This window comes from Pseudophryne corroboree, chromosome 6, assembly GCF_028390025.1.
Source record: "Pseudophryne corroboree isolate aPseCor3 chromosome 6, aPseCor3.hap2, whole genome shotgun sequence".
NCBI lineage: Eukaryota > Metazoa > Chordata > Amphibia > Anura > Myobatrachidae > Pseudophryne > Pseudophryne corroboree.
The window spans coordinates 255860177-255878784 of record NC_086449.1 but is presented as its reverse complement, the minus strand read 5'-3'; the positions used below and the strand labels follow the sequence as shown (position 1 = coordinate 255878784).

General features: G+C 44.2%; 1 protein-coding gene across 1 annotated transcript; it reads left to right on the top strand.

Annotated features, from left to right (window-relative positions):
* Nucleotides 1-5032: 5032 nt before the first annotated feature.
* Nucleotides 5033-5971, top strand: LOC134934536 (olfactory receptor 2C3-like). Its single transcript, XM_063929959.1, has one exon. The coding sequence runs from the start codon at nt 5033-5035 to the stop codon at nt 5969-5971; it is 939 nt and encodes a 312-aa protein (XP_063786029.1).
* The last annotated feature ends 12637 nt before the right edge of the window (nt 5972-18608 follow it).

The window sequence follows — 18608 nt, the reverse complement described above, 5'->3', positions numbered from 1 at the left end:
TGCTGGGACCCCCCGTGACTCCTGTCAAAGAGGGTCCCTTCAGCCAATCAGGGAGCGCCACATCATGGCACTCTCCTGATTGGCTGTGTGCTCCTGAGCTGTCAGTCAGGCAGTGCACAGCAGAGATACAATGTAGCGCATAACCGCGAGGTTATGTGAGGTCACTCTTGTGGTCTACCGCTGACCGCAAAGTTCCCACCATAGGATACAATGTAGCGCCTATGTGCTACATTGTATCTCTGCCATGCGCTGCCTGACAGCTCAGGAGCGCACAGCCAATCAGGAGAGTGCCATGACGTGGCGCTCCCTGATTGGCTGAAGAGACCCTCTTTGACAGGAGTCACGGGGGGTCCCGGCAGTCGGGGAAAGGGGATCCATGTGTAAACATGGATCCCCTTTCAGTGCGTGGTTTGGGTAATGCGTTTTATTGTTTTGCCAAGTCCCTGGATTAGAATTTATAAGAAGAGGACCGATCTACGCAGGATTTTTTGTAAGTATAATTTTATTTACAGGTACCCCGGGGTTCTACGTGGAGAAGGGGACCGACTCTTCGTGTCAACATAGGTAAGTATGTATGAATGTAAGTGTGCATGTATGTAATAAAGTTATACTTTCACGGTGTCTGTGTATTGTTATTTTGGGGGTATTTTTTTGTAGTAGAACTACAGGTACCAGCGGGCCCATTTTCCCCCTGCATGCTGGTACTTGTGGTTCTCCAAGTACCAGCTTGCGGGGGAGGCTTGCTGGGACTTGTAGTACTGCTACAAAAAACAATATTCTTTTTTTTTTTACACTATGGCTATCAGCCCCCCATCCACTGCCCTTGGATGGGGGGGGACAGCCTCGGGCTTCACCCCTGGCCCTTGGGTGGCTGGAGGGGGGGACCCCTTGATTTAAGGGGTTCCCACTCATCCATGGTACCCTGGCCAGGGATGACTAGTTAGTGATTTAATGCCAGGGCCGCAGGGACCAAGATAAAAGTGTCCCTCTGACTAGTGGAGCCTGGTGCTGGTTCAAAAAATACGGGGGACCCCTACGCTTTTTGTCCCCCGTATTTTTGGAACCAGGACCAGGCGCAGAGCCCGATGCTGGTTGCTTAAATATGGGGGAACCCCTGTCAATTTTTTCCCCATATTTTTACAACCAGGACCGGCTCAAAGAGCCCGAGGCTGGTTATGCTTAGGAGGGGGGATCCCACACAATTTTTTTCTTGATTTTGAATACTTTAAAAAAAATTTAAAGGTGCACAATGAAGCCCTGCACGGATCTCACAGATCTGGCCGAGATTAATTGTGTTAATTTAGACAGTGTTTTACTATTCACTCCCGTAAAACACTGGCCGAAAATACGAATGACATCGACATCGGAAAAAACGAAAATGCAGAATACGACAGCATAGTAAATGAGGCGTACAAAATTCAAAAAGTTGCAAATTCACACATTCGATGTCATTTGTGTTTGAACTTTAACCTAATTCAGAAAAATACGAATTTTAGTAAATATACCCCACAGTGTACAATAGTAAAAGGAGATTTCTTATGTAAAACAATGAGGCTATAAAGCCTCCTTTTGGTTATGTGATAAGCTAAGGCATCATGTATATTGTATTTCCTATATTCTGTTTCACCAGCTGACTAGGGTGCACTCATTTAAACCCCTTTTCCACAAAAGTCGCAGGTCTGACCCGGGATATGGAACACGGTTCCAAGCCAGGTCAGACCCGAGACATGACCCCTTTTCCACAATGGTGCCAACTCGGGAATATCCCTGGGTCGGTACCGTTTACACTGCGTCTGGGTGCAATGTCTTCTGGCCGGTGCTTGGATATGACGTCATCTTCAAGCGCCAGGAAAACTGGCAGATCGGTACCCTCAGGGCATGGCCTCAGCTCCCAATTTGAAAGTGCCCACCGTCACGCTGGTGGCAAGCCCAGCACTCTGGAAGCTTCTGGGCTGCCCCCAGCCTCTGGCACACACTTTCATGGCCAGCGCTGCTGTCTGCATAGTAGAACAGACAGCAGCGCTGACAGCATGCGCTGTCCCCCCCCACTCCCGACCACCTGCGAAACACTGCGGTCAGGGAGGTATGGGCTCTAAGCATGCTGTAAATGGGTCCCGGGTCAGATGACCTGGGTAACCCTTTACACTACACCCTTACCCGGGTCATTCCCGGGTCCAACCCAGGTAGCTACCCAGGTAGGAATCCCGGATCACTTGACCCGGGTTTTTTCTGAGGGAGCCGTTTCCACTACCAAAAAACCAGGGTCAATCAGAATCAGAATCAGCTTTATTGGCCAGGTGTACTCACATACACTAGGAATTCTTTGTGGTACAATGCGCGCCCCCGTGCAAAAACCCGGGTTTTTTGAGCTAGTGGAAAAGGGGTATTATGTTTTGTTACCCCTTCTCATCAACATGATCATCTGATTACCATGATTTATTAATCTACCAAGCTTCTACTAAACTATTTCAGCAGTGGAACCAGAAGCTACAAAGCAAAAAAGAAAATTTCTTCTAACAAGTAACAGATCATTTGAGAGAATCCAGGAAAACAATTCTGTATTTTTTGCTATACTCCTATACAGAGAAAAGTGTTACATGAATCTGTGATATCAGTATGTGGGTTGGGGCTGATATGCCGGCGGTTGGGATCCCGGCGGTCACCACACTGACCCCTCCATACCGCCAGAATGCCAACGGGGGGAAGAGCGCAAAAGAGCCCCTAGCAGAGCCCAGTCTATGGGTGCCGTGGACACCCACGTGTGGAAATAGCCCCGGTGAGCCGGGATTCCGGCTGGCGGCATTGTTAGCGGTCGGGGTTCCGGTGTCGGTATACTGAACGATGGGATCCAGTCTGCCGGTATATCAACTGCATCCCCAGTATATAGCTGTACAGGACGACTGCTAGAGACACTGGGCTTAGCTATCCCCTATTATCCCACACACACAAACCCTTCCCACTCTTTGGTTATCCAAGAGGGATCTTGTCAGGATCCCGGCAGACAGAGTATATAACATGAAAAATAATTTAGCTGTGTCCTTGCATATCTAAGCAATTTACTGTGCATTTCTAATTTTCGATTTGTAGAAATTGCAAACATTTGCTAGATGAAGATATATCGCTATATATAGGTATATTTGCTAGATATAATACTTTGTGCCCAAACTCTATCTCTTACTCACGTATCTTCCCTTTCAGAAAGTGCCATGATTGCCTACACAACAAGAATGAATTGGCTAGTCTGAAATACTTTGTGCTGCTCTGGTCACTTCATCCAGTGCACTTCCTTGTGAACAGAGTGCATCCAGTTTTGAAGAATGAATGTATTAGGTAAACTTATATAAATTAAAATGAAGTCTCAGTCAATACATACAGTAGAGGGAATTATCAAATCTTGCAGAGAGATAAAGTAATAACCAATCAGCTTCTAAATGTAATTTTACTGGTTGTGCTAGAAAAATGATAGGAGCTGTTTGGTTAGTACTTTATCTCTCTCCAATTTCTCTCTCCCCATGGTTTGATAAATCTTGCCAAAAATGGCTAACACCAACCCTAACAGAGAAATGTTGTATAAAAATAAAAACATAACAATTATATCCATATTTCATTTCAAATAAATGGTTAATATGTTATTTTTATAACAAACATTGTATTCATAGGGGTACATTTACTAAGGTTGGAGTTTTTTTACAACTGGTGATGTTGCCTATAGCAACCATTGAGATTTTATCTATTATCGTCTAGAAGCAGCTAGATAAATGTTAAGTAGAATCTTACTGGTTGCTATGGGTTCTAAAAAAAAACTCCCACCTTAGTAACTTTATCCCATTAGGTAATTTTGTTTACTTTTTCCTTGAGAAAATAGGTGAGAATGTAACAGAGAGAAGGGAGAATAAATGAAAACAGAGGAGGCAATAGATTGGAAATGTCTTGTGAATTTATACAAATTAATTTGAACCTTTGTATAAATTCAAATTAGCAAATACAGTTTGTGTTGGCTAACATCAGATTTGTGTTTATCCGAGTCCCAGAGAAAAATTTGGATGTTTTGTAATACATACTGTATGTAAATGTTACCCACATATAACAGACACTTCAACATAATTACTTATACCGTACATCTCAATTAATTCTAATCATGTTACAACGAAAGTAAAGTGGAATATTCAATAGCAACATTTTTTTACTGGGATCCAGTTGTAAATGGTCTGCAAAAGTGGAGACACAATCATATGTCCTGAACATACTGTATATCTATACGAATACAGCCTACAGTACCAATACTTCTTGAGACCCTATCTCCAGAAGGATATAAATACATTAGAGAGTGTACAAAGAAGGGCAACTAAAATGGTGCATGGCCTACATCACAAAACTTACCCGGAAAGGCTAAAAGATCTTAACATGTATAGTTTGGAGGAGAGAAGGGAAAGGGGGGACATGATAGAAACTTTCAAATATATCAAGGGTCTTAACAAAGTTCAGGAGGGAAACATTCATCAAAGGAAAAGAAGTATTAGAACTCGAGGGCATACATTGAGACTGGAGGGGGGGGAGGTTCAGGGGAAATTTAAGGAAAAATTACTTCACAGAAAGGGTAGTGGATAAGTGGAATAGCCTCCCATCAGAGGTGGTAGAGGCTAAGACTGTAGGGCAATTTAAACATGCTTGGGACAGGCAAATGAATATCCTTACAAAGAATTAAGGTTAAAAAAGGGTTGAGATTGCCTAAAGGATAAAATAAAAAGGGGCAGACTAGATGGGCCAAGTGGTTCTTATCTGCCGTCAAATTCTATGTTTCTATGTAATACATGAGGCACTAGTCTCCAATGGTTTGATATTGATAGGCTACATATGCTCCTGAAAAGTGATTCAGCCCCTGAAATGAGACTGCTCCCATTTAGCCTAGGCAAATAACACACTTTAACATATTTTAAGGGAAGGCACAGAAGCAAATGGGTCATATATAAACTTAATTATCATGACATTCTCACTGTAGGCTACATCTTTATCTCCAAACAAAGCCATTGGCATGACTACGTGGAACTACACCAGGGTTGAGGAATTCATCCTTCTTGGTCTGACCAGCCAGCCCAACATGCAGATTGCCTTATTTGTGATATTTTTAACATGTTACGTCATATCACTTTTCGGTAATATAATCATTATTACTATCAGTAGGGCAAGCCCCCGGCTGCACACCCCTATGTATTTTTTCCTGAGTAACTTATCTTTTTTGGATATTTGGTACACAACAAGCATTGTTCCTAAAATGCTTAGAAATTTTCTGTCAATAAGAAAAAGCATATCTTTTGATGGCTGTTTCACCCAGCTGTTTATCCATCTCTCTTTAGGAGGGACAGAGTGCTATCTCTTGTTAGCAATGGCTTATGACCGGTATGCAGCTATATGTCGCCCACTACACTACACCACTGTTATGAATCCCATCTTGTGCATTAAAATGGCAGCTGGCTCTTGGATTGGAGGCATAATAAACTCATTAATACACACAGTCTTGGCACTACAGTTGCCCTTTTGTGGCCCCAATGTAATAAATCACTTTTTCTGTGAGGTTCCTTCTGTGCTGGAGTTGGCCTGTGCTGATGCATCTCTTAATAAGACTATCATTTTCTTCTGTGCTATCTTAGTGGTCATGGGACCATTTTTCCTTATCCTCATAACCTATGGCTACATCATCTCCAGCATTATAAAGATAAGAACATCTGTGGGACGCAGAAAGGCTTTTTCCACTTGTGCGTCACACATCATTGTGGTGTCATTGTTTTATGGCACCATTATATTTATGTATATGAGACCAGGGTCAGCCCATGTGTATAACCAAGACAAAATGGCCACTTTGTTCTACAGCGTAGTTACTCCAATGCTGAATCCACTGATATACACTTTGAGAAACAAGGATGTTAAAGCAGCATTAGTGGATATTGCAAGAATAAAGAAATCTGCCAGATAAAGTGCATAAGCTGTGATTGTACAAAGTGTTTTGTGTTTGTATCATATTCAGATGTCTGTAAACCCTTGATGTGTGTTACTTTACATGAAAGAGGTAGGTTATGTAGTTGTTCTTGAATTTCAGGAGAGATTGATAGGGTGGGATGTATTAAAGTGAAAATACACCAAGTAAAACTTTCCGGAGCCTGGACCAGGTAGGCAATGCCATCTAAAGATGGAGTTGCTTAATAAAAGCCTAGGGGCTTCATTTTACTTTCTTCCCTGATCCAATCGGATCCCTCCCAGCATCCCCCGTGGTGCACGCATCATCAGGCATGCACAGAAGGACTCCTGGATTATAAAGTCAAAGTTCCTATATCGCAAAAGACAGCTTTTATTGGGAGAGCTGTCCTTTGTGATTTTAATCTAATTTCTAGGTACATACTGATATTGTAAATGCCGATATATACCTGATAAGTGGCAAGATATATCGCATCTACAATGCTATGCGTAGTACATCCCACCCATAGAATCCATGCAAAAGGTACAAAATAATTTTCTTGGTATAGTTCCATATATATTTCACCAATGGTATATGCTGCTTTTCAATACCCAACAGAACATAGTATAGAAACCTAAGTTAGTTTTGGTTTTACTCAGCCCATGTGCCATGAGACAGAATGACTGTACAATTTCATTGGACACATTCTTGCATTTCAGAACTCAAGCTGATTAAACAGATAATTCCTGGCTTATATTTGTGCCTGTTAGTGCACTCAACAATGGCCACACCGCAGTTCTCTTCAGAATGCGCTAATCCACTGGTCCTCAAACTCGGTCCTCAGGTCATAGTTCATGTTTTCCAGGTCACCTGTGGATTTTTAAAATGTGACAGTTGGTGATACACAGTACACCTGCAGGGTGACCTGGAAAATGTCACCTGTGTGAGGTCCAGAGGGATGAGTTTGAGAACCTATTCTTTTCCAACATGAACTACAATGATCCTAATGGTTTAGATCAGATTATGAGGTTGATGTTTCAAGCAATGTAAAGAGTGGTGGAAAAGAACAGCAACCAATCAAGCTGCTACTTCTTATTTCATACAATGTACTTGATAATCCTACCTTGAAGCTGTGGGCAACTTTCCCACTGGTCCATAACAACTTTATTTTCACTGATTGATACATCAACCCCTTTGGACCCCAATGCGGCCAATTGCCACAAAATTGTCACCCATGCAGCAATTTTTGTGGCCAATTTGTTAGAAAAATATCTGACATAGACCAAAATAAACATGGTCAATCTTCGGTGAATAAACTACTTTAGTACATAGCAAAAGGTGGTCATTTCCAAAAACAAATACATTTTTTAGACATGAATATTAGCGAAGCTTTAATTATAACTGTAGACACTAAAGTGCTACAAATGTATAGGAAAACAAAAAAAATGCAATTGTATAGTTGAAAAATTAACTTAAATCAAATAAAGAAGTAAAGCCCCTCATATTTGCATAATCATACAGGATTATAGTATATAACTTTGAAACTACTATCAGTATATATATATATATATATATATATATATATATATAGTTTTGTAATTAATGACAGCTAGCAGTTTCAAAATTGGTCAGACTACATGAAGTATGCAAACATTTTTCAATTATTTATCAACTTTTATTGTATACTTATATTGTACACTTTTATTAAACACGGGTGCTTTTAGAATGTAATAATGTAAGAATTGCGTAAAATACTGTTACTCTATACATATGGAAAAACTGTAACACAAGGAAAAAACACAAGGTGGCAGAATCAAGATTTTTGGGGGGGTATTCCAGAATTCTGCATGTTAATAAGATACATGTCTCAGAGATATAATACACTCCCTCTGCGCTAGTATTTTCTTAGTATATATTAAATGATAGGCTGCTCTCCTCACTTTGTTACTTATTAGAACAAGAATCAAACACATACACCATGATAGTGGAAGAGCACCACAGGGCTAAATAAACCCGACACAATTATAGAATTGGACCTATTGACCATTAATAGGTGTTATGTAAATATTTAAAAATATGTACACTGTTCCAATATCTCCTATATATTAGCCCAGATCTGTGACTTTGTGACTCATTTGCTAACGCTGGGCGGAGTCACAACACTGGGCGGAGTTAGTCAAATGAGTCACAGATCTGGGCAAATCTATAGGAGACTAGGAGCAGAAGCAGATGGTATGGGCATGGCACAGGCAGGGGTGCATACCTCCCAACTTTCTTCAGGCAGAAGGAGGGACACACGCGCGGCAAAAAGGGGGCGTGGCTTCGCGGAGGACCCACGATCACGAGCCACGCCCCTGTTTTCGTCAGTGAGGGGGCATGCCCAGCGCTCTGTGAGCTGCTGGCATTCCCCCAGGGGCGGAATATGAGTCCAGAGGGCCCAGGGCACTTGAGACAGGGGGGCACTATCTCATTGCTGTGCCTGCTGCGGGTTCAGGGGTGAGGCCTAATCGCGGGACACGTGACCACGCCCCCTTATGCAAATTCCGGGATTTTTTTTTTAATGGGATTTTGGCCCCTCAGCTAGGGGTAAATCCAGAGGGGGTGGTCGCTCCCCCCTACACACCCGCACAGGTAGAAGAAAACAGGGAGGCTGCTGCCTCCCTGCAACACCACAGACCTGCCAAAACGCAGCAGCGTGTGCTGACTGTAGCACAATGCTGCTGCTGTTGCTGGCAGGACGGGGGAGCTTCAGAGCTGGGACAGATCTACTACAGCCGGGGGGGCCCTAAAACTGTGCCCCCCCCCCTTAATCCAGCTCTGGTGCCGGGCCCCCCCTTAATCCGTACCCCCTGATGACCACTCCCCTCCTGTCTCCACTAAATAGACGCTGTGCGTTGGGAGGTATGGGGGTGTGTGAGGGGGTATGCCGTACAGACAGACGGCCACCGGCTAACTGTGTGCTTGACCCCCCACATCAGCATACTCAGCAGGGGCTCTCTGGCACGGAGGATCGTCACTTTCTGGCACAGTCCACGCTTCTTCGTTGCAGTTTTGTGGGGCACCTGCCGCTGTGCAGGTTCCGTACTGCCTCTGTTATCTCCAGCCCTGGCAACCCCACCGCTAGCTGAAGCGCTGCCGCCCGCAGTGAGGTGCGCCCAGCTCCTTCTCACACTTTAGCCGGCGGGCAGCGCTGCTGAAGTCTGCGCTGCTTGCAGGCTCCGACCCCCTCCTCCCTCCAGCCGCAGCGTCTCCTGGGGGCTAACCAGTCACTCCCAGTCTCCCCTTACCACAGTGCCCCGCAGCCGTGAGGTCCGCGCTGCGTGCATGCTATGAACCCCTCCTCCATCCAACCGCAGCGTCTCCTGGGGGCTAACCAGTCACTCCCAGTCTCCCCTTACCACAGTGCCCGGCAGCCGCGCAAAGCTCCATGGTGTGTTACTGAGGAGTGGGGGGGAGGGTTGCGGATGGGCAGAGGAAGCAGGACTCCAGCCTGAGAGAGTCAGCCATGCCAAGTCTCCACCAGCAGCAGATCCCAACAGGTTGGAGTGGAACATCAGCAGCCAGCAGCAGTGACTCCGGTAAGACACATCTGTCTGTCACCACTGTTTTGTCCCTAATACCAATCTCTCCCGTGCCCTGTGTTCTGTCATGTCCCTGTCACCCCTGGCCTTGCCCTGTCACCCTTATCCTGGCCCTTTCACCCTTATCCTGGCCCTTTCACCCCTATCCTGGCCCTGTCACCCCTATCCTGGCCCTGTCACCCCTGTGCTTGCCCTGTCAACCCTATCCTGACCCTGTCACCCCTGTCCTGGTCCTGCCGCCCCTACCCTGGCCCTGTCACCCCTATCCTGTCCCTGTCATTTATGTCCTGGCCCCGTCGCCCCCGTCCTTGCCCCGTCACCCCTGTCCTGGCCCCATCACCCCTGTCCTGGCCCCGTCACCCCTGTTATGACCCCGTTACTCCTGTCCTGGCCCTGTTACTGCATACCCTCCAACTACCTTTTTGGCAGGAACAGTACCCGCAGCGCCTCCAGACCCCTCCCCAATGCACCACACCTCCGCACCGTCCCCTCCACCACATGCAGGTAATACTCCATATAATACAAATATTGAACCCCAGAAAGGCATGCAAGGGTTAAGGGGGCGTAGCCCCTTGCGACGGTGTGAAGAGCGTCCGTAGGGCGCGATGAAGCACCTAATTTCACATGTTTATTAAAAGGCATTTTAAAAGATCACAAATTTGATCAAAATAATAAAACAATGTCCATAAGACAATAATATCTGTAACACAATAGAGTCTCCTTCTCCCATCCATTGGTTAGGCAGATCTAGGAGTCACAATTTTAAGAAATAAACCAACGCATTTCGGCTCTCGACGAGACTTCATCAGGGTTCAATCTTCATAAGTACTCAGTTGTACAGATGTATCTAATGGGAGTTCATTGAGCCAATTAGCATAACATATGAATCCATATTAATAACACCTGACGCTTAGACAGAAAAATACACAATGTAATGATCAGATAATTGGTAAATCAGGCTTGATAGAGGCCTCTCAGACTCTCTTCAGGAGTGCATTCTACCTTTAATGGCTGTGTAGTGGCACCTCAAACAGTTTCCAAAGATCTGATGTCTGATAGATGATAGATAGATAGATAGATAGATAGATAGATAGATAGATAGATAGAACTTTAAGGGTTGTCTATGTACAGAGCAATTTAAAAAAAAGGATATACTTTTAGGGACTGATTATGATCTATGGAAACAAACAGAAAAAAAATCTGAAGTTTTGTCTGTTCATTCCGGCATAATGCAAAAACTACTGGTTGAACTTGGATTGCATATACACTATTATGTACAGTAGCTTAGTGACCTAGACAGAAACTGAGGTACGTATGCTCTCGATGTGACATCAGGGAGAGGAGCAATATCAGAAAAAAACAGAAGCTTGACACTCGGTGCACTGAAAGTTGGTGTTCCGATCATGCTTCTGCGGAACTTTACTCTGCCCAAGTTATGCAATGGAACCTGACTTAAAGAGACTGCTCTGCAGAGGAACCTAATTGAAGCAGAGATTCTAGTGGGATGTGGTGCAGGTGAGACTGTGTTTATACTGTATTTCCCTTATCCCCCAAAATGTTCCTTTTAAATTCAAGCATCTGCAGTTTTGTGTAAGTGTCTGCTGTGCTATGACGAACAACAAGTTGCAGGGGCAAACACTCAGGGCTGCAGGTGTAGATCTCAGTACCAGCAGTTTCTCCCATGGACAGCTTTACATGGCTTGCTCATGAGTTAGTAGCCCCAAGCATTTTTGTGTTAATCCCTGAAAGAAAAATTGTAAATATTGTGATCAATGTGTACAATATAAAATATACATCAAAATATTAGATGGCACTACTGTCTTAGTAAAATTAGTTCTGCTAAGCAATAACAGACATCCACGTGAGCAAAGCAGAGGGCAAACGCTAGTACCATATATTATATTAAAATAACTTTGTGATCTTGAAATCGAAGTTGCCTGATTCTATAAAAAATGGGGTGTTAATATTTAATCGCTAGACTACGCCAGACAGCACCACATCATGAAACTTTTTGATACTACATCATGGTACTTGTATAGGCAATTATCATGATGTACTGTATTACATTTAATTCAAACTGGGGTAATCCCTTGTGTACTCACCACTACTTTTGTATGTCATTTGGGTGACAACTCCAGGCTATATATCTGGAGACCCGTATTCAGCGACTTATATATATTTGCATCCAAGGTGTATTGCCTTGTTTTGCTTTATTTTTGTTATTTATTGTTTGTTTTATTCTATTTACTTATTTAATTTCTTTTCCCGCATGTCTAAATTGTTGATCCAGTTTTAGGGGGATAGCCAATAAGCTCCATTAATTTACCGGGGCTAATTGTCCAGCCGGGGGCTATCCTATTACCCCCGATAAGCCAGCACGAGCAGTGACTTATCGGGGGTTACCTGATGCTGCACCGGGTGCCGGCTGCTGACAGCTTCCGGTGCATCGCTGCTCCTCCGTCTCCCCTCGGTCACATGGGTGCTCCCCCGTCATGTGACTGCTGCTGGGGAGAGGGGGGGATGCGGTCACACCGCTGTCCCAGCTTCTCCGCCGGGAGTCACCACGCCAAGTGGCAGCTTCCGGCCATGGCGCCATGCCTGTAGACCCAGCCTACTGCTGCTGCTGCAGCATGCATGGGACACTGCAGGTTGTCCTGGTCATCCCCAGAAACAGCCCCGTTTTCATGTGAAAACGGGGCTGTTTCTACCAAAAACAAACAGGTTTTACTGAACCTGTGTGTTTTCGGGAGAAAGGGCATTTTTTACAGGCGATCAATCTGGATAGCCTGTAAAAAAAAAAACGGTGAAACATCGGGAAAAATCGCCAAAAATATACGTTTTGCGCACCCAATGTTTTACCGGGGCTAATAGGATATCCCCCTTAGAACTGTAACTGATCTATTATCCTATTCCTATTGACATTATAGGCGATAGTCAATTGATTATTGCACCCAATCTTGAGTGAGTCTAAAGTCTCCCCTCCTGCTCCACCTCCTTCCCTAACAAAAGTAAACCTTTTTGGTGCAACAGACCCTTTCCAAACCAGAGAACCCAAATGTGGCCTGCATATCCAGCAAAGCCTGGGCCTCTGGTGAATAAACTCTGTCACAATTAGTAATACAGCCAAACAATTGTATAAAATTCCGAAGCATGTCTTTGGGCTAGATGCGTCATCGCTTGGAAAATGATAAAATGGAGAATGAAAAAGCACCAGCCAATCAGCTCTTAACTGCCATTTTTCAAAGACAGCCTGTAACATGGCAGTTAGGACCTGATTGGCTGGTGCTTTTTCACTCTCCATTTTATCACTTTCCAAGCGATGACGCATCTAGCCATTTGTCTCCAGACTACAAATTATCAATGTAACCTGACAAATCTCTCAAACACCGTTAGTTTGGATTTATAGATATTGTGTAACTGTCACAGTAAATACTAAAAATAAGAAACATTTATAAAAATAATATATGTTATCGTTACTTGGAAAAGGAATGTAAAAGTTATTTATAATGAATAAGGCATTAGAACTAGTTTGTGTGAATATTTCACTCACTGTATAGTTAAATTTTTCTATACCATGGGTGGTCATGACCTCAGCTATACTCCGGCCCACACCCCATCTGGGATTCCTCCAGAGCTCTGGACTCCTGTGACTGGAGTTCCCAAGGTAGCTAACCTCTTTGAGGCCGGCCCCCACTAAATATGATGGACGGTAGTGGTGCACAAAGTCCTATTCAATGGTAGCAGGAGAAGCAGGTGCCAATGGATAAGCTCTTTAAGGTGTGTGTGTGTGTGTGTGTGTGTGTGTGTGTGTGTGTGTGTGTGTGGAGGGGGGGGGGGGGGGATTCTGCACCGAAGGGGATGAGTTTGAGCTGGCACATAAGGTTGGGGACTCCGGGATGGCACATAAGAGGAGGACTCTAGGCTGGCACATAAGATGGTGATTCTGTGCTAGCATATAAGATTTTCTTAGTTTACCTAATTGCTGGGAGGCAAACTATGAGAAACAAATTGTGGCCTTCTGTTCAAAGTAATTTTCTCAATATGGCACCGAAAGAAAGAAGTTTTGATGCCCCTGCGCTACAAAGTATTTAAGAGCTACAGTATAAATGAGAACAAAAAAGACTTTGACAAATAAAACTGGTCAAATATATAAAGTTTTCACAATATTTTCCACAAACGATGAAGGCTCCATTTTGTTACTTTATATGTCATAGTTACTACAATTTAATGTTCTGATGTGAACAATTTCCTGGTGTGAACAATGTACAACAGCATAAAATGTTTGTTGCAGTTCATTTAAATAAGGCAATCTATTTACAACCATACACGTCAAAGACCTCCCACAAAGAAATACAGTGTTTTCAATAAACCCTCCATTTGGGGTGCAGCCAAAATCCCAACACGTCCCAGAGGTAAATACAGGGATTGAGATTAGGGTTAGGTACTGGGGGGGAGGGTTAGGAGTAGGCTGTTGGGGTGGGGAAGGTCAAGGTTAGGCTGCGGGGGAGGTACGGGGCAGGACAGTTAGGGTTCGGCTGCAGGAAGGGTGGGTTGGGTTAGGGATGGAGTCAAAAGACTTACTGGGATGTGTTAGGATTCTGGCCTTTGGGATGCCGCTGTCAGTTTTCTGACTGTTGGGATCCTGACTGCCGGTATTGTGTACCCAACCCTTCCATCTGTTGCAACAAACACACCTGCTCCATTTACAGTACTTCAAATAAATTAAAGATCATAAAAAAATACACCTGCCACTTTTCAATATATTATAGTAGATATTGATTTTTTTTTTTAACTATATATACACTGATCAAAAAAATAAAGGGAACACTAAAATAACACATCCTAGATCTGAATGAATGAAATATTCTTATTAAATACTTGGTTCTTTACATAGTTGAATGTGCTGACAACAAAATCACACAAAAATTATCAATGGAAATCAAATTTATTAACCCATGGAGGTCTGGATTTGAAGTCACACTCAAAATTAAAGTGGAAAAACACACTACAGGCTGATCCAACTTTGATGTAATGTCCTTAAAACAAGTCAAAATGAGGCTCAGTAGTGTGTGTGGCCTCCACGTGCCTGTATGACCTCCCTACAACGCCTGGGCATGCTCCTGATGAGGTGGCGGATGGTCTCCTGAGGGATCTCCACCCAGACCTGGAATAAAGCATCCGCCAACTCCTGGACAGTCTGTGGTGGATGGAGCGAGACATGATGTCCCAGATGTGCTCAATTGGATTCAGGTCTGGGGAACGGGCGGGCCAGTCCATAGCATCAATGCCTTCGTCTTGCAGGAACTGCTGACACACTCCAGCCACATGTGGTCTAGTATTGTCTTGCATTAGGAGGAACCAAGGGCCAACCGCACCAGCATATGGTCTCACAAGGGGTCTGAGGATCTCATCTCGGTACCCAATGGCAGTCAGGCTACCTCTGGCGAGCACATGGAGGGCTGTGCAGCCCCCCAAAGAAATGCCACCCCACACCATTACTGACCCACTGCCAAACCGGTCATGCTGGAGGATGTTGCAGGCAGCAGAACGTTCTCCTTGGCGTCTCCAGACTCTGTCACATCTGTCACATGTGCTCAGTGAGAACCTGCTTTCATCTGTGAAGAGCACAGGGCGCCAGTGGAAAATTTGCCAATCTTGGTGTTCTCTGGCAATGCCAAACGTCCTGCACGGTGTTGGGCTGTAAGCACAACCCCCACCTGTGGACATCGGGCCCTCATACCACCCTCATGGAGTCTGTTTCTGATCGTTTGAGTAGACACATGCACATTTGTGGCTTTCTGGAGGTCATTTTGCAGGGCTCTGGCAGTGCTCCTCCTGTTCCTTCTTGCACAAAGGCGGAGGTAGCGGTCCTGCTGCTGGGTTGTTTCCCTCCTACGGCCTCCTCCACGTCTCCTGATGTACTGACCTGTCTCCTGGTAGCGCCTCCATGCTCTGCACACTACGCTGACAGACACAGCAAACCTTCTTGCCACAGCTCGCATTGATGTGCCATCCTGGATGAGCTGCACTACCTGAGCCACTTGTGTGGGTTGTAGACTCCGTCTCATGCTACCACTAGAGTGAAAGCACAACCAGCTTTCAAAAGTGACCAAAACATCAGCCAGTAAGAATAGGAGCTGAGAAGTGGTCTGTGGTCACCACCTGCAGAACAACTCCTTTATTGGGGGTGTCTTGCTAATTGCCTATAATTTCCACCTGTTGTCTATTCCATTTGCACAACAGCATGTGAAATTGATTGTCAATCAGTGTTGCTTCCTAAGTGGACAGTTTGATTTCACAGAAGTGTGATTGACTTGGAGTTACATTGTGTTGTTTAAGTGTTCCCTTTGCTGTGAAAACAACTCTGATGCTCTAGGGCAACGTGATTCCAAAAAGTTTGGGAACCACTGGACTAGGCTATCATTGACAGAGACAGAGAGTCCATTATGTCATTTTGACAGAGACAGAGAGTCCATTATGTCATTTAGAAAGTATTTTTTAATGTAACTATGATACAGATATAGAAGATTGGTTAAAGCTGCTATCCTATAAACCTCATGTGTACATATTTTAACACAAATCTCTATAGTTTGAACAAAATACTTTTTATTATTATTATTATTATTATTATTATTATCCTTTATTTATATGGCGCCACAAGGGTTCCGCAGCGCCCAATTACAGAGTACATAAACAAATAATCAAAACAGGAAAACAGCAACTTACAGTTGACAGTATAGGACAAGTACACGGTAAATGAACATAGTTACATCAGCAGATGACACTGGAATAAGTATTAGGTGGCAGAAGACTGCTGGATTTGCATCTATTATACCAGGTAAGGGTTATTTACAAACATTGCTCAAATAGGGTATATTTCCACTAAATTATAGCAATTAGCCTTTTCTTTCATCATCTAATGCTGGCCATACATGTTATACTATCACAACCAATACTGGGTAATTAACTCAATATGCCAATGATTATGAGCTGTAATGATTGTGTCATACAATAATCATCCATATTGCAGTGACAGGATTATTATCGAACATGTTTATAAATGTGGTCGGTATTGATGGAAAATGGATCCCAGTGATACTGAAAGTGATACAGAGAAACTTGACAAATTTTAAACATTATGTGGGAGATTTATCAAACTTGGAGAGAGAGAAATGGAAAGAGATAGAGTTCTAACCAGTCACCTTCTGTCAGGGGCGGATTGGGATTGAAAACCAGCCCGGGAAATGTATGGAAGCAGCCCTAATAGGGGGGATGGGGGTGGGGGATGGGGGGGGGGGCAGTTGAGGGGGTGGAGTCTGTCAAGTGGGAGGGATTGCTGGTCAGAAGGACTGACCACAGGCAGGAAAGGAAAGTGCGCGCCGTAGGCACGTTGAAAATTTTTAAGGCCGTGGCTTCATGGGGAAGGGGCATGGCCACATATTTGTGCCAATTATACAGATTGCACCAGTTAGAACCTCCTATATACCCTGCGCCAGGTAGAGCATGTTATACATATTGCGCCAGATAGAGCACGTCTACACTTTGCACCAGGTAGAGCACGATATACACTTTGCGCCAGGTAGAGCACATTAAACACATTGCACCAGGTAAAGCACATTATACATACTGCACCAGGCAGAGCATGTTATACAGATTGCACCAGGTAGAGCACGTTATACACTATGCGCCAGGTAGAGCATGTTAAACACTGGTACATACACATATATATATATATATATATATATAGACCAAATAGAGAACGTCCCGGCACTCCACTCCTTATAATCACAGCTGCTGAGGTGCCATTCCTGTGGGAAATGCAACGCAATCCCAGATAAACAATGTGGATGTGGTGGGCGGCACTCATTCAGACTCCACAACGTGAGCAACAAAGGTGTAGATTTATTCAGCCAACATGTTTCGGGGAACGTAGCCCCGTCGTTGTCTGGCCCTGAGGACGGGGCTACGTTCCCCGAAAAACATGTTGGCTGAATAAATCTACACCTTTGTTGCTCACGTTGTAGAGTCTCAATGAGTGCCGCCCACCACATCCACATTATTTATATATATATATATATATATATATCTGCAGCGGAGCACAAATATATACATATATACAACTACAGTGCATTGTAAGCAGGACTACTAATATATACTATATATCAGGCACACACACTACTACAGTATATCTTTGGGACATTTACTCACTATCACATTCAGAATTGGCGGCTGCTGGATCCTGCATCTGCCATGGCTGCTGCGGCTGGGGGCATTGTTGCGCTCACCCCCGTCGGCATTCTGCTGCCGGCATCCCAGACCCAACCCCTCCTGAAGGTATTATCTACACCACTTTCTGCTGTGCATGCTTGTTGAGCACATAGAAAAGGATTCTATTAGGAAAACGTACAATATATTTCCCTATTAAATTCTGGACATGTTTAAATGCAAATATCAGAACTGGTTTCTCACTTTCTTGAGGTAAAGGTACTGAGCTTTGTAATAACCTCTCACTACCATACAGGCATCAAGTAAAATAATAAACAACCTATATGTTTACAGCTGAGCTATTCTATTAATTCTGTCAGAAAGGCATGTAGGCTGTAGCTAAATGAGAATGTAGACGCTACCGTAGCTAAATAGCTTACTTTATAAAGCTGCCACCGCCGCCCATGCAGTTTTCCCGGCTGAACAGCACACTGGGAGACTAGAGGTGGAGCCGTGAGACGTCACTCACGACGAGCTCCGCAAAGGCCCTTGGGAGGAGCTGCTGCGGCCGCGCATGCGCAGCAGCACTCCTGCAGCCATTTTGACAAAGGGCATAATGCCCGTTTGCGCATGTGCACAAGCTGCTGCTGCCACTGACGGTGCGATCGCGGTAGCGGCGGCCCCAGAAGCACTGTGAGCGGCCTTGGTTTTGGGTTCGGTTCCGCGACCGTGTTTTGGGTTCGACCGCGTTTTGGCAAAACCTCACCGAATTTTTTTTGTCGGATTCGGGTGTGTTTTTCCAAAAAACCTAAAAAACAGCTTAAATCATAGAATTTGGCGGTCATTTTGATCCCAAAGTATTATTAACCTCA